Genomic DNA, 15,038 nt, shown 5'->3' with positions numbered 1-15,038 from the left:
GGCCCGATGATTGTTTTCTGTTTGTTAGCTCGTTGGGACAATTATAAACTTTCTTTCCATTCGTTTGCATACCGTGATTGCCCGGCAGCAGTGCGGACAAATTCGGTGTAAGCGGCAAAAGCTGGAGGTGAATAAACAGGATAACCGTGGCTGGAAGTTGATAAAACAAACGAACAAACTTGCCCCTTCAACGAACCACCCGGTGGATTGCAACGATTGCACACCGGTGCTCGACGTAGTTTGTGGACTTGTTTGCAATTCTTCTGACTTGGATTAGAAAAGTGAAAACACGCCCGGATGGGTTTTTCTTTTCCCTGCATCCATTCGCCTGAATAAATCACTGCCTTGCGCTTCTTCCCATGGAAGGCCAACTAGTTTGTGTGCACGTGTGTGTGTGTGTACGGTTGGTTTTCCCGCCCATCAGATTTGTATGGTGAAAACAATGAAGAACGACTCCATCTGAGAAGGACTATCGTGTTCACTTCGTTCGTCCCTAGTAACGTCTTGAATTGGTTGTTAAAGTTAAGGTTGAGAACGGGTACAACCACCGCCAGCCCGAACACTGCCCTCTGACCTGCTGATAATTTCCCAGAGGAATTTAATTTCTTTCTCAAGCTTTTCCACTCGATCCGTGCCCGGGATAAGGGTGGCTTATCCTTCGCCCGGTGCATGGAGCTTTCCTCGCAAGCGAGGAAACGCTGAAAGCGTGTGGCATGCTGTTGGAAAGTGGAAAAGGGTTCGGTCGTACAAATCTTGCACTCTTGGTCCGCCTGTGGGAAACCTAATCGTTCGAACGTAGAATAATCTTTCACTTTGGCAAGTTTTTTTTTTCACGGTTGGAATAATCTCTTTCCGTTTTCCCTTTCCCCGAGAGGCGATAAAGTCCTTTCGAAAGGAATCTCTCAATTTTCTCACTCGCTCGCTTCGCCGTCACCAATCAACCGGAAAAGCCAAATACAGGAGCAAAATTGAATTCGTTGTTTGCCACCCACCACCGCGGCCAGCTGCAAAATGGCAGTGAATGGTGGTTTTTACTTCGTGCTTTTATACGTTTTCAGCTTTTTTTTTTGTTGTAAATTTCCTTTCCATTTTCTTCGGCATTCCCACGAACCAACAATTCAGCGAAGTGATGACTTTTTTAAATCCCTTTGTGGCACTTTCAAAAGACGATTTTTTCCAAGCGACCGAATTTTGTCAGACCATTTCTCGTACACGCGCCGGAGTGCGAAGTTGTATCTCTTGAACATCCCTTCATTGACACACACACACACACCGAGCAAATCGCGCAGCTTTAGTGGGTCGGGTTGGAAGGAAAGTTTGTCGGCAAAAAGAAAAGGACAAGAGCAAAGGCAATGCGATATCACTAGTACATTTCAAATAATTAAAACAGAACAAAGGATGAGAAAAGAAAAATCAACATTGCGTCGTCTGGAGAATATCTTGCCGTTGGGCAACCGGAAGTTGAGTGAAGGAAGAGTTTTAGGGTTGACAGACCCCATTGGAAAGTGGTAGTCGTTGGGGAAGGAGGGTGCGACATCGAACAGGATGTTTAACACCCCATGGTGGAGAAGGGACAAAAAACGAATGATTTCAGCAAATGCTGGTGCGTTTAAATGCTGGTGGTATGGTTTTTACGATACGATACTTTTTCAGCGGATGTTTCGTATCCCGTTGCTCACCCATTCGGTTGTAATATTCTTTAATTATATATCGCTCGATGGCTTCTAGGTCACGAGGCGACAGATACGTGGAACGAAGGAGAATCCCATCGCCGTGTAAGACCTGTATAAACACATTTTAATGTAAAAAGATAATTTTATTACACACTCCCGAGGGTAACTGTAAAACGCAATAGATTTCCTTCTCATTACTATATTTGTAGTAATTTTAGTGGAATGCTTTCAACTGTAGTAAACTGCCTTTAAAAAGACAATAAGATACACAAGGTAAACAGAAAGTGTACAAAAGTTTCACTTCAATCGTGCTCAAAGCTGCACCAGGATGTAAATAGAAGCAATGTGGAAAAAAGGGAAAACTTCAGTTACCAATTCGATTAATTAAATTTAACGCAACCTTTTCGCATCCCTTTCGACGTGCGGTGCTAGTAGCGAGTGAATCAAAATGAAAAACAAATTCGTGAGGGCGAAACCATCCAATAAGACCATCCTAGAATACAGGGAATGTGGTGCGCAAGAAGGCAACTGTAAAATGAAGGAATATCGTAGAAAGTACTTTTTTTTATCTTGTGATTTTAGTCATTATGTTGTACTATGTGGAATGACGAAGAGAGTCGAGTGGAAATCAAACAGCACGTTATGCTTGCCCATGGCGATGGAAGTCCGCAAGCAGGAACCGAAAGAATCATCTCGTCAAAGCTGGCGGAGTCAAACCTCCCGGCGATGAAGATAATAACAAGAGCTCAGAGGGGGACATTCGGTTTGTAACGTTTTCGGACGGATGCAATGTAAAATGTAAATAGAAAATAAATTGTATAATGAGCATAGGAACAGCGAGGATATAATTACAAAACCGTAACGATGGTTGCACAGCATCGACGTCTTCGAGTGGCGTCAACGAGACGAACGAAAACGAATAAAACAAAACGAAATCGCAGACCCTGTTGTGTTTTATTTTGCGTTAGAACATATTTATCATCATTTCTCCGAAAGTGGGTTGGGGTGAAAGGTGTGGAAAAGTTTATTAATTGAAAAATTTGAATTCATCTTATACCGAAGTAACGACGATGTGTTTGCATTCTACGCTTGTCTACGAAGTATTCGGTGTACAAACTTAAAAAGTTGAGCTATAAAAGGAATTGAAAAGTTGATTTTGATATTTGAAAGATATGAAATGTAGCAAGTAAAAACCCCTTGGACATATTAAAAGTGGTCGTACGCACAAGTTTAATCCCATACTTTTAAGGACTCGTAAAAACTGGTCAGACAGGTAAGCGATAAAAAGCAAATCGAACAGCAAACGATTTTTGAATATTACTTCACTTTCACCTCAGTCAGCAGTCACAACACAGTCGATCGGAACATCATGCTCGTCGGTGGGCAGCGTATCGTCGTCCACCATCTGCTCCCGGAAGCCGATGCCAACGAGGTGCGTGGCGCCCTGCGCCGTGTTGGGGAACTTGCCAAAGTATTCCCGTAAAAATCGATCATAATATCCCCCGCCGTGACCCAGACGGCCGCCTCCGGCAGTGAAGGCCACCCCGGGCAAGATGATGAGATCCAGACCTGCGGTTGAAAAGGATATTGGAACCGTAATTCATGCAGAGAGATCGATAAGCGAAAGCAGCGTGATTTACATGTTTCCCAATCAGTTTCCCCGAGAAGAGACGATCGTTCGGTACGGCTTTCCGCCGGAAAGTATGCAATTTATGTTTGACCAATTTCCACCGAAAGCTCAAGCTTGGCTGAGAAAGTTCGCACGGGTGAAGAAAATATCCTAAAGGCGGTTGTTTCTTCAAACCCGCAATTGTGCGAGATTGAACATATCAAAAATCATTATGCGAATGGTCGGTTAGATAAAAGCATTACAAATATGGAAATGGACCTATTTACGATGTAAACCGAATGATGCGTACGCAAGATGAAGGAACGCGTGGCGCACGGTGAATTTACGATGCCCTGGAGGACGCTTGGAGCCGGGGAACTACCCACCTGTTGCGAGTCCATCCTCACGTGCCGCATCGTCGAACGGAGGCTGCTTGATATTCCAGGCAGTTTTCGGAAGCGCTTCGTAATCCTCCATATCATTGATTCTCACCATTCTCATCGCGTTCTTGTTGTAGGTTGGCACGAAAACCTGCCCGAGGAAGGGAACGTAAAAAAGGACGGTGAACATCGAAATTGTGAAATAATATCAAAGAAATATTATTTTTCTTTTTTGTAAGACTTGTGCTGTTTCGCACAAATTGCGTACATTAGACTGTTCAATTAATGGTCTTGTTTTTTTCCGGCAGTTGGGGCTTCCCTTCTCCGTTAGTCTTTCCAATTATTATCGATTCCTAGCGCAATATTTTGCCTATTTTCGTGGGCCGTTTGGAATGCGATCGGCGGGACAAAATTCAATCAACATTCGGTAGACCGAATTTCCCCCCCGTCCCCGGTTGGTACAGCAAAAGCAATGGCAATAGGTTCGATGGAGGCTTCTTTTGGGTTTTCCAAACCATCCTTTTAGCGCTGATGTTTTTTTTTTAACTTTGGTGTTGCTTTTTTGTTTTGTTTTGTTCGAACAGCTTTAGCACTTAACTTTTCTCGCCCCTTGCCCCTTCCGGGAAGGGGCAGGGTTGGAGGTGAGAGCGAGAGGAAGGAAACAACCGGTTGCCAATGTCATTAGAAATGTCACGGTTCGGCTGGCGCAATTATCGTATTCGATTTTCTTTTTTCCCCCCATTTCCCAGGAAGGCGCCGTTGGGTGGATTCTTCGGTGGGAAGATTTTGAACGCTTTTTGGGTGAACAGAAAGGGGCACACATACACAATGAAGGCAAGAAAAGATGCCATCCAGGCAGCCCGAAAATGTGCCAACGGTTAAACATATTTCACCCGATCCGGTATGTTCGGAGACTCTCTGGTGCAGCCCCCAGCTTTCGCTCGTGATTTTACTCAGAGATTAACGAAAAAAAGGACCTTCCAAAGGCAACCAGGGTGCGTTAAAGTCCTTGAGGCGAGTCGGAATTCGTTCGGGTACGCCAGCGGGTAAGAGAGTTTGGTTTTCGGTGGCATTTTTAAATTATTGTTATCGTCTTAGCACTAACGAGATTCGGTTCCGGTTCGTGTCAGCTGTGAAAGTGAGCACACATCCTTTCGCTGGCTTTGGGTGAACTTCCCGGTGATGGAGCTGGCGTGACACTGACGCCCCGTTTTGGAGTGTTTGCCGCTCGCCGAAGATATCGTATTCTCCAGCAAGCCAAACTGGATGGAAAGAAAAATCTACTGCGAGGAGTTGGAAGACAGCACATGCCCTGCTTACCTGCTTCCGCTGGTGAAACATCCGCTCCAGCAATGGCCGGGTGTTGACTTCCGTGTCGGTGCTCAGGAAGACACTAATCCTTTTACACTGCTCGTAGAACGGCAAGCTCGTGAGCTGGGCGTGGAGAAACGAGAACGATGAAAAAAGGTTGGAATAAAAACTGCAATCGTAATGGATCTATCTATTTCCGTTGCTTCGATCGGTGTCCGGCTCGGAGGGGTCACCGGAACTAGGCTTACATAGGCATTCTACGGTCCGGAAAATGCGGCCATACCTTTTCGATAATGATACTCGATTGTCGACCACGCTCTTCGACCGTCAGTGCTTGGAGTTTTTCCTTGATCCGTTGACGAAGGGCCACCTTTGCCGGGTTCTGGATACGCTGCATGTCGTCCGGATCCGGTTGGAATGAGATGAGCAAGAACTAAAAGCGGATTGCAAAGAGTAGATTAAAACCGATGCGAGTTGAAAACGACATGTTGGAGTACTTTTTCTTGCCCCTGGAACTAACCGGGCTTATTTTCTATGCTTCAAGCATTACGTGCTCGAACGTTCATTTCTGCTCCAGAGCTTTTTCCTTCATTAGCTTGCGAAGAGTTGTTTTGATAAACCCTGGAATTCAACAGTGTCTGTTTCTGTTTACTACGCATTTGTATCGCTCTTGGGTAATGTTGCATGTGTAATTGCATTTTTTGTATATTTTCCTTTTTTGTACATTCGTCTACAATACAGTACGTGCGTAGAAGAAAAATCCAATCATTGTTGCCAATTGCACACAATGTTGACTGTAGGCATGTAGCGAGCATCCTAGAGTTCTATGGCATTCTATTGATAACTACATAGTCGTGTACGAATCGTGGTGCAAATGAAGCTCATCGTGTCGAATATGCAATGGAGTGGATATGCTGCTGATATTAACATAAAATGTACAACGTATAGGAGTCATTTCCCATACGGTACATGCGGCTCAGAGCTTCATGGCGTTAGTGGAAAATTAATCAAAAATAAATTCTAAAAAATATTAACTTGAACTGATAGGATATTGTTAAAGTTCGACGGAAAAGTAACAATAAATATCCTGTTCGTGAATTTCAACCTTCTCGTTATACAGACTTGCCGCAATAGCAAAGATACGAAAAAAGAAGTACAGACATGGGCTACCAGTAGGATGGAAGAAGAACGCCTAGCAAAGGCTGATAAAAAGTATATTCTTCTCTGGTTATCTTCTTTATCCTCCTTCAACCCACTTTGGCTCGCTTTGCACCGGAAGTCTGCCGGATTGCCGGTAGGCAATGGCCACAGAAAAATTCAATTTGGAACTCTAACCAAGTCGTGTGTCATTGTGGATGTGGCTATTTTCCTCCGCTATTGAAGTTAGGCTCGTTTTGCTCCATTTTCGCTAAAGTTTTTCCTGCCCGTTGCATCGTACGGATTTTGCCGTGTGGTGTCCAGGTGTCTTCGTAGGTTAAGTCAGACAGGATGCTGACGGCAGTAGCCAGTAGAGCCCATAACACCATCAAGGTCGGGATAGCGGGGATATTACTGTTGCTGGCCGGTTGCCGAACTACATATTAGATTATTTATTTGATAAGTCATTGTTACGGGCGGAAACGGGTGATTCGGTGGAAACTTCCCGTGCAGACGCTGAGATTTTCATCAGTTCTCTTACTCGACCCTTGGCCGTAATGGGGTTTGGCAAATTTGATATCTCGTGAAAGGAAGACAGTTTTCTTTTAAAAAGTGGTTGATATTTGTCATCGGCACGGTAACCTTCGACCCGGAGTTCGGGGCATTGCTGGTTATGGAGAGGCGTTTTTCTTCGCTATATTTTACTGCGCTCAACAATGTCCGCCCAGCGGCTGGTGATCCAATGGGAGAACGTGGGAAAATGTTTGCCTCCAGAAGGATCCGTCAGCACGAAACGTGAAGTTATGTAGCCGAAGGTTGAAAGTATTTAACGAGCTAAGCTCCTTCCGAAAGGAAAGTCTGCAAGCGACCTGCTGCAACAACCGTATGCTCACAATAATATTGTTTTATTTAACTTTTACCTCCACCGTCGAATTTTCACACCTTTGGAGGTAGTCTGCCTCGACCAACTGCAGGGGTGTAATAATAATTGCAAGCCAGAGTTTGGCACGTGCCTCAAACGCCGTGACGTTGCGCGCCAAAGAATGCGGTATTAAGCCGGTTCCTTTCCGGCTCCTATGAATTGCCAGGTGTCTATGGATGTTCCAAGACGGAAAGGTTGGAAAATGGACGAGGTAGTGGCCGCACAATTGACGTCATTGGTGAAGCGATTGCAATAATGTGACAATGTGGCAGTGTGAAACTTTCCAAGACGTTTTCTCACGTCTTGCAGAAGAAAAACAGAAGATTGAAGCACAAAAAGGCAAGAAAAGACAACCGAATTCACCGCACGGGAAAGTCGGAAAGTATTGGGAATTTTGTGTGGGCATGCCAGGTTCGGTGACAGCGCTGAAATACTGAAATGCTTATGATAGCTTATCGGTTCCAATAACTCGCTTCGACGCTTCGGCAACACGTGGCACGGTGAGAAAGACGCCGCACGGGTTCATAAATATTAAAAGCAATTCGACAACATCAGACACCTGAAGCGATATAAAACTTTGCTCGGCATAGCGTTGTTTCTTCGCGTCTATCTTAAAAGAGTATTATTTGTACAACATTGCCACAGTCAAGTCGTCATGCGCAATGGTAGATGAAGACCGTGAAGTTACGACTATTATCAGATGGTCTAAATGTTATTTAACGCTTTTTGACCTCATTGAAGCAGTGCCTCTGTCTTATCACAATTTTAAACCTGCATGGACTCAATTGCATACTATTAAGCTGTTGGTCCGTATCTGCTTTCTGGAAGACTTTTGTGAAGGTTCCTGGGTGCGCCAATCGGCTGCTTCCGAAAGCACGGATTTGAGCTATAAAAGAGTCATACACAGTTATGTAATTTAATTGTTAGCTGATATGCCCTACACGGCTTAAAATTAATGCCCTATCACAAGCTAAAGTTGAGGAGGTTTAGAAATATCGTAAGGTTTAGTCATGTTTGTGTGTTTGATAAAAATTAGCCACATCATGCTGATGACTCATATGGGCACGTTTGACACGTAAAAATATTATCGATTATTGATGTTATCGTTCTCTTGTGTAGCCAGGTGTTAATTAAAATATGTTAATTGATTGTTTCAACACACCCATGCTGAAAAAATCGGAACAATGTTTTCGTGAAATTGAAATAAAGAGTTCCCTTTTTTCATGTTAAGTTGCTCTTAGGCTTTAAAAATCGGGGTCTAATGAATAAACAATGACCTCGAGATGCTATCCCTCCACGACAATCAAATTGATTCCAATTAGAGATCGTTTGAGCTCTTAAACCTAGATCAATTCAGCATCGCCACGCTGCTTTGTATAGACATCATATAGAACCTTCTAATTGCTATTATGCGTTTCGGGTCCATCGTCTGGCTAGTCCAGATGCTATAGCCAGAGTAAACATGTTCGTCAGATAAGAAAACGATGGCTGATAACGTTCACCGCCAACGAATGCAACTCGAACAGGATGTATGACCAACCTGAATGGTGTGATCACAAATACTGCGATCACTTTTCTAATTATTGTTTAATACATCGTACTTTTACTCGGCAACTTTCAAATACAACTTGCTTTCCAAAATATGGATACTTACCGCAGGAAATTATCTACACTTTATGTCACAATTACTGGATGGTTTCAAACACTTCCTACAGACGATTTTGAACTATTTTGTGCACCTCGAGCTGTGTAGTTGAGCGTGAAATTGCTGCCAAAACAAAAACTTTCCTTAGCTACACAGCAAATCGAAAAGCCATAAATGAACGTTTGTTATTACTGGTAGTTTGTGTTAAGTAATGACTTTCTTGCTTCTAAAAATGCCGGAATTAAGTTCTCGAAAACGTTGTGTCGCGCGCGCCTCGCTAGAAGTGAAACAATAAGAATAGAAAGAAACGCAAATATAAACAAATCCCGGAGCTGTTGTTAGGGATGTACAATAGATGGCGGATTAGGGACATATGAGCTAGATCCGCTTCATAGCGTGCAGATGTATCTATTTCTAAATAATTAATTTACGTTCTCCAATTCGATGGAAAATTATCATGAGTCAAGTTTCATACATCAGCTAAACTATCCATAAGGTTTTTAAGCTGTAAATCTTCCTGCAATGCAACTTTTGCTTGGTTAAAATACCGCTCCTTTTAGCTTCGTCGGACTAACGTAAGTCCGTTCCGCAGTGAGCAGCCCATCTCCATCTCGTTCGGCTGAATCTCTCGTGACGTTTCTGACGTGCCTTCGTGTTTAGTTCAGTCTGTTCGGAACTTCGCTGGGATTCGGGTCGTTCAGAGCCGGAAGTGCTGATAGCGGAAGGTGATTACTTTCTTTGCTCTTTTTCCACCTGGTCTACAGGGAAAAGTGTATCCTGATCCGGGGATTCTGCACTCTGCGCTGCCTCGGGATAGTGTACAAAGAGAAATTGGGAAAGCTCGTACGCCTGTTTGTTTTTGTTCAAACGCCAGTCTCAGCGTGCAAAGATGCTTGGTTTTGCGTACACAGTGTCTTACAGCATCAGTTTCTATAAGTGAAATGGATATTTTATCGCTTTTTCGAAGGTTTTCCACACTGTGTTCTCGTTCGATCCTTGTCTAGTGCTTCAGTTATTTTTTCGTTTAGTGTGTATTGGCGGACCTGCGACGAAATGCAAGATGATGCACTTTCTCAACGCGGTCGCCAGACAGCATGACGCGTTCAACACCAAAGTGATATTGCTGCAAGTGAGGGAGCCCCAGGTGAAGCCTGCCTAGAAAAAGAGTGTTTCGTATCGCAGCTTGCTGCAGACGTCTTTGTTCAATTACCTCAGCGTGTGGCACGTTTCGCGGCGGTTTCTTCACGGTCTCTTGGCGCATAAGACACCAAAGTCATTCACGAGGAACCAGCTAGGGCTCAGGTGAAACTAGCTTGCGTTTCCATCGCGACCAAATTCGCAACATGCCGCTGCATTAGAACGGTGTTAATGCAATGCTGTGCGAGATGATAATGTTTACCTTCCGAAGTGTGTTTGCTTGCCTTAGACGGCTTCTACTGGTGTGCTAGGGGGGTTTAGCATGTGTGCGAACTGCTGTCGATAAGTTCTAATGTCATCTAACGTTAGAAAGTGGTTAGGGCGGAAGGGGTGTGAATTGCGGAGCGAATTTCTGTTTGTATTTCGACAGATCGCATTCCTAAACACGCGTGTAGCGGTTGTGTGTGAGTGGGGTGGCGCCTAGGGGGTGGTGGAATTTTAATTTGGTTTGAGTGAAGGGTGATTTGTTGCGATCATAGTTCATTGTTAGTATACCTGCAGACTTCGGTGTTTTCTAACAACAAAAAGTTTCTAACCTAAGAATTCAAATGTTTGTTTCAAAATCATTATGTGCACTCTTCTCTTCAATCTTCCATGAGGAATTTATATAGTACCTTGAAATCAACGTAAACATTGGCAACTTGTGATCAAGAAAAAAAAGTGTTTAAACGTAGGGTACGATACACTCAAAAGTAAAAAATTTATCTATTTTTTCTCCAGTGCGTAGGATCGTCTAAGAGCAACTGAACATTCATAGCAAAAAAATCCCAATCAGTGATTTATTTTTAAGAATTTAAAAATTTGTTATACCTGGTGTAAAAAATATATCGTGAAATGCATCTAGATTCCTTTGCAATGAAACATCCCACGTTGCTGGCATCGATGAGAAACTAGATCATCCCAGGCAGCTGCGATTTTTTGCAACCTTCATCATCAGCCATGGACGAACAGGAACAGCAGCCTCAGCAATACTAAACCCGGAAACAACTGGCAGCATCGAAACATGAAACATGTGAGTATCACAGGCATAACAGCAAAGAAATTCCTTTCTAGTAACGTTCGCCCTCCATATTCATCAAAACATGCAATAGTCCTAGCTGATGGTGCTGTTGATAGTTATAACACAAAAAAGTGTGTATGCCTGTGTTGTTGTGTTCGTGTGTATGTTTTTGCAACGTGTGGTAGACGCAGCTTCACGAAGGAAAATGCAATCTGCCCACAAAGAGTCATAAAAACAGCGCTGGGAAAACAAGCATGGGGTGTACTTGTTTGCATTTCCTCCTTCGTGCAGGACAACGGCAACCACCATGTGGTCGGAGTGTCTATGATGTATGTGTAGTATAGTGATTTATGTTGCTCTTCATTTAGATCATCCTTTTTGTAGACTGGATTTACGTGTGAGCTGAGTGTGTCTTGTATTTTATTTTTGTTGTGTATAATGAAAATTACGTAAAAATGTTTGATCTTGTGATATTATAAGTTCATAGTGTTTAGATTTTAGAAGTTGCTGTTTTCTTCGTTTGCTGTTATTTCTGCCACTGTACATTTTTCAACCTTATTTAGTTCAGTACTTTAACCTCGAATTAACGATCTTCAGCAAAAGGCGTAGGGCAAACGAAACAAATTAACCTTCATAAGTTTTTATAGGGCCTGAATCTGTTATTTTAGCGCAATTAAAATCGCATTATGGCTGAACTGTCCTGTGGTTTTGCGACGAAATGTTTTTTGCTGGATGCGGGCTATGTTTGATGTACTCGTACGCCACAACATAGGTCCCAAATGAGTTATAACACGTGACAAATAGGTCATGTAGTGGACAAGTTTCGCTTGTGGAAATTCTTTCATGACCGAGCTTTTCTCTATGGATTATTTTAGCGGGGTTTTTCATTGGGTCGTTTTGTTTGAATTAAATTTAATCAATGGATAAATACCTCATTTTTATGTTTACATGATTACCTGTACAATCAAATAAGAGATGAAATGCAAAGCATTTGGCATCCAGGCGTTAATATTTAATATGTTTGTTTAATATTTTCAAAAATTAATCAACGTGGGTTTGACCAAATCGAATGGCAAACCAACATGAAGGATCGGACTTATTGGATTATCCGTTTGCAATCAAATCTCTTTTTGTTTGGTATATGGCTGACTTTATATTGGCGATGTTTGATATGGGGCATTTCACTTTAGTGCTTTGATTGACTCACTTTAATTGAAGCGATTGTTTTTGTGAATATTCTAAATTAAATTCCTGCGAAACTGTTGATGTTAGTTTTGCACGTTCCAGGAACCAAGCGTTTTAAGCACTGGAACAATCTATGTATAGCCGCATGATAATTATTTGGTTTATAAGCTAAACCAGATGAGCTTAGTGGTGTTTGGGATAGTAGCAATAATAAACATCCTGCGGCATGTCACTTTAGCTGACGGTAAAACCATCGCCACTAAGCGGCGCCTGACGTTGCATTCTAATGACGATGGGTTCGGGGTAAAGTAAGGACAGCACACCAAAGCACAACGAGGCGACTGTAAGATGAAGTAATTCTTTGTTTTGGAGGGGATTTTTTCTACCTTGGGATTTTCTGGCGAACGCTGTAAAGCAAGAGCAAGCATGGACACCGTGAGCAGTTATTAGCATATAAAACGGTTCGTCTTTGGTAATCCGCTCCGAAGACCGATGTCGGGGTCAGCGTATATTATGAAATATGTGAAGGACCGTTAGTCCCTATCGGTTTTGCATTCTGCCGTTTGAGCATCAGCTTGCGCATTTTGCCCATAAAATTCTGCCAGCTGCTGCAATCTGTTAAAAGTCATGATAACATAGTTTTTCGTGGTCCTTGTGCGTTACGGTACTTTTGATTAAATTTGGAGCAATTTTTATTTCATCAATAAGTACCATAAACTGGTAAATTCATCGAAAAGATTGTTGTTTCATCGACCTTTTGAGGCTAGCTTTTCGTCCCCGGGAAGACTAAAGCTTTCAGAACTGATGTCCTCGCTGGGGTCACGAACAAAAGCAGAAGGATTTTCTCAGCAGTCTTTCCGTTGTTTACCCACTGTCTCCCCAGCAAAAACCGGAAACGGGAAGCCGAAAAGGAAATGGCATAAGAAAAAGGCACTCGGAAAGCAATTTTATCTCATCAGCAAATAGAACAGGAGCTTCATTCGTGTGCTCTTCTTTGCGCCGACAAAAGTTCCGGCGCTCTTATCGCTTATCGGTGTCACTCATTTTCCTTCTTTTTTTTAGTTTTGTTTTGTCTCGATATTCTAACCGAGAAAAACCCTCGGGTGAAAGTAGCGGAATCATTATTCCCTCCCTCAGATGTTGAGAATCATGGCTCCACGGTGCGCCATCAGAATACAATCGTTGAACCGTGACCAACAAATTCTCTAGCATTTTCTACTTTTCCACAGTTCGATGATGGCAACCCGGGGGGATTTTGTATAATCCTAGGCTTCGGGACAGCTTTTTTACGTTGCAAATCGAATGATATATTTGATTTTTCTTTTTTATTTTGAGCATTAGCGGCTCCGACGCAAAATGAAGAATGTTGGCAATCATCCCTTTTCGTGTGGGTGAAAAAAAATCCATGCCAAACTTTAGATGATTCCCCACACGTCAGCCACGATATGTGACTGTTCCTTTGGGCTCCTTTTCCATTCGGTGTGCAGTGAAGTGATGTGGAAAATATATTCCTCATGACACACAGTCCAAAACTGCCAAACATACTGTCTCTCCACCGTTCATCCGACAATAGCAGATCGAGGGAATTGCCACAGGCACACGGAAGCGACGTGGAGCTCGGTTTTACCTGCACCTGCCACATCCTTGCGTGATTGGCGTCGGATGTGACTGAGGTTTTTGGAAGGATTTGGGTTTTAGAAAACTGATTTGCAAGAATGACAGCTCCTTTGAGGGAAGGTCCTTGAACAAATATGCCACTCCGTAGCACAAACACATCGAATCGGGCAAAATATTTTTCCTTTGGAAACAACTTGAATGATTCGGTTTCGCATGCCGTGAATGGAATGTGTCATGGAGAAAGCTCCGGAACCAGCTACCTGTCGTCGATGTTTTTCCCTCCCATTTGGAATGACTCGTTCCTTTTGCCTGGTGTTTTTCGATTGCGGGATTTTAGACTGTGTAAACAGTTTTTCTAATTGAACTTTTCACTAGGTGTTTGAAGCGTTTCCAATGTTCTTAGCATTGGAAGTGGTTAGAAAATGCTTGTTGGGTTTGTGAAAAGCATGTCGTTTTATCCGCGGATTATCCTTAAACAAACCATGGCTGAAGACTACAGTCTCTCGGGTCAATGTACGCTGTCTTCTGGTGAATGTGAATTTTGTGGAGTTTCTGCATAGTTAGTTGAACTTTCAAGAACCTACGTGGTAGGTAAAATTAAGGGTGTATTATTTGAAGCTCAAATTTACTGAACATCCGTAGAGTAAGAGCTTGATTTGAAATATGTCTAGCCTTCTGATTGGCTTATATACTTGGATCCGATAGATGACGTACGGAAAATACGTTGTTTCATTAGGTATACCTGATACATCTTTCTACATTCTTTTAAAGAAGCGAATTATTTTCCACGGTTAACGGTAGCAAATATGTCCATTTTCATTATTTCATCACGCCCAGCCGCTCAGTGAAGCATGGCAGTAATTACAAATCGATTCGATTTGGGCCATTTATGCCTCCGATTCTTACGCCTCGCACATCGTAAGGGATCACGCACCCGGAGCCGAAGGCCCAGAAAGGCAGCATCATCTAATTCCACGGAATATCGTGTAGTATCATTTCTTTTATCCAGCATGTGAATTGATTACCAATTTGTACTGATTACGGCTCTATTCCGAAGCCGTTGAAAACGGTTTCCGTTAGTCTGCCTCGGAGATTCACAACCTTCCTTCGTGTTCCTTAGCGGAAGCCCTTTCTGCTGCGACTCATTTGTCGAATGCCACCGGGGGCCTCAACCGTTTCTGTCTCTGTCAATCCGGGACGTTCCGCTTTGCAGACGATGTGATCAATTTCCTCTCGATTATGGAAATGGGAAGTCGAGATTCGAGCGAAAACGGGCGGCCGGCTGCGCAGAAGGACGCGTTTTTATGCACTATGTCGTCATCGGTGGATTTTTTTCTCACCACACTTTTCCCGTGGTAATCC

At 43.0% G+C, this 15,038-nt stretch overlaps 2 protein-coding genes across 2 annotated transcripts in view; one reads left to right on the top strand and one right to left on the bottom strand.

Annotated features, from left to right (window-relative positions):
- Window positions 1–3,006: 3,006 nt before the first annotated feature.
- LOC131281666 (5-formyltetrahydrofolate cyclo-ligase) lies at window positions 3,007–5,370 on the bottom strand. Its single transcript, XM_058311012.1, has 4 exons — window positions 5,257–5,370; window positions 4,983–5,096; window positions 3,669–3,813; window positions 3,007–3,242 (listed from the first exon to the last, which is right to left on the bottom strand). Exons 1-4 carry the CDS (start codon window positions 5,368–5,370, stop codon window positions 3,007–3,009), a joined length of 609 nt encoding a protein of 202 aa, XP_058166995.1.
- A 5,367-nt stretch (window positions 5,371–10,737) lies between these two features.
- Window positions 10,738–15,038, top strand: part of LOC131294724 (transient receptor potential cation channel trpm) — a 59,295-nt gene continuing 54,994 nt past the window's right edge. The window contains exon 1 of the mRNA XM_058322769.1: window positions 10,738–10,886. Coding sequence (XP_058178752.1) covers window positions 10,878–10,886 — 9 coding nt within the window. The 5' untranslated portion in view covers window positions 10,738–10,877. The remainder of the gene's footprint in view (window positions 10,887–15,038) is intronic.

This window comes from Anopheles ziemanni, chromosome 2 (assembly GCF_943734765.1).
Source record: "Anopheles ziemanni chromosome 2, idAnoZiCoDA_A2_x.2, whole genome shotgun sequence".
Lineage (NCBI taxonomy): Eukaryota > Metazoa > Arthropoda > Insecta > Diptera > Culicidae > Anopheles > Anopheles ziemanni.
This window is presented reverse-complemented; position numbering and strand designations above follow the sequence as displayed.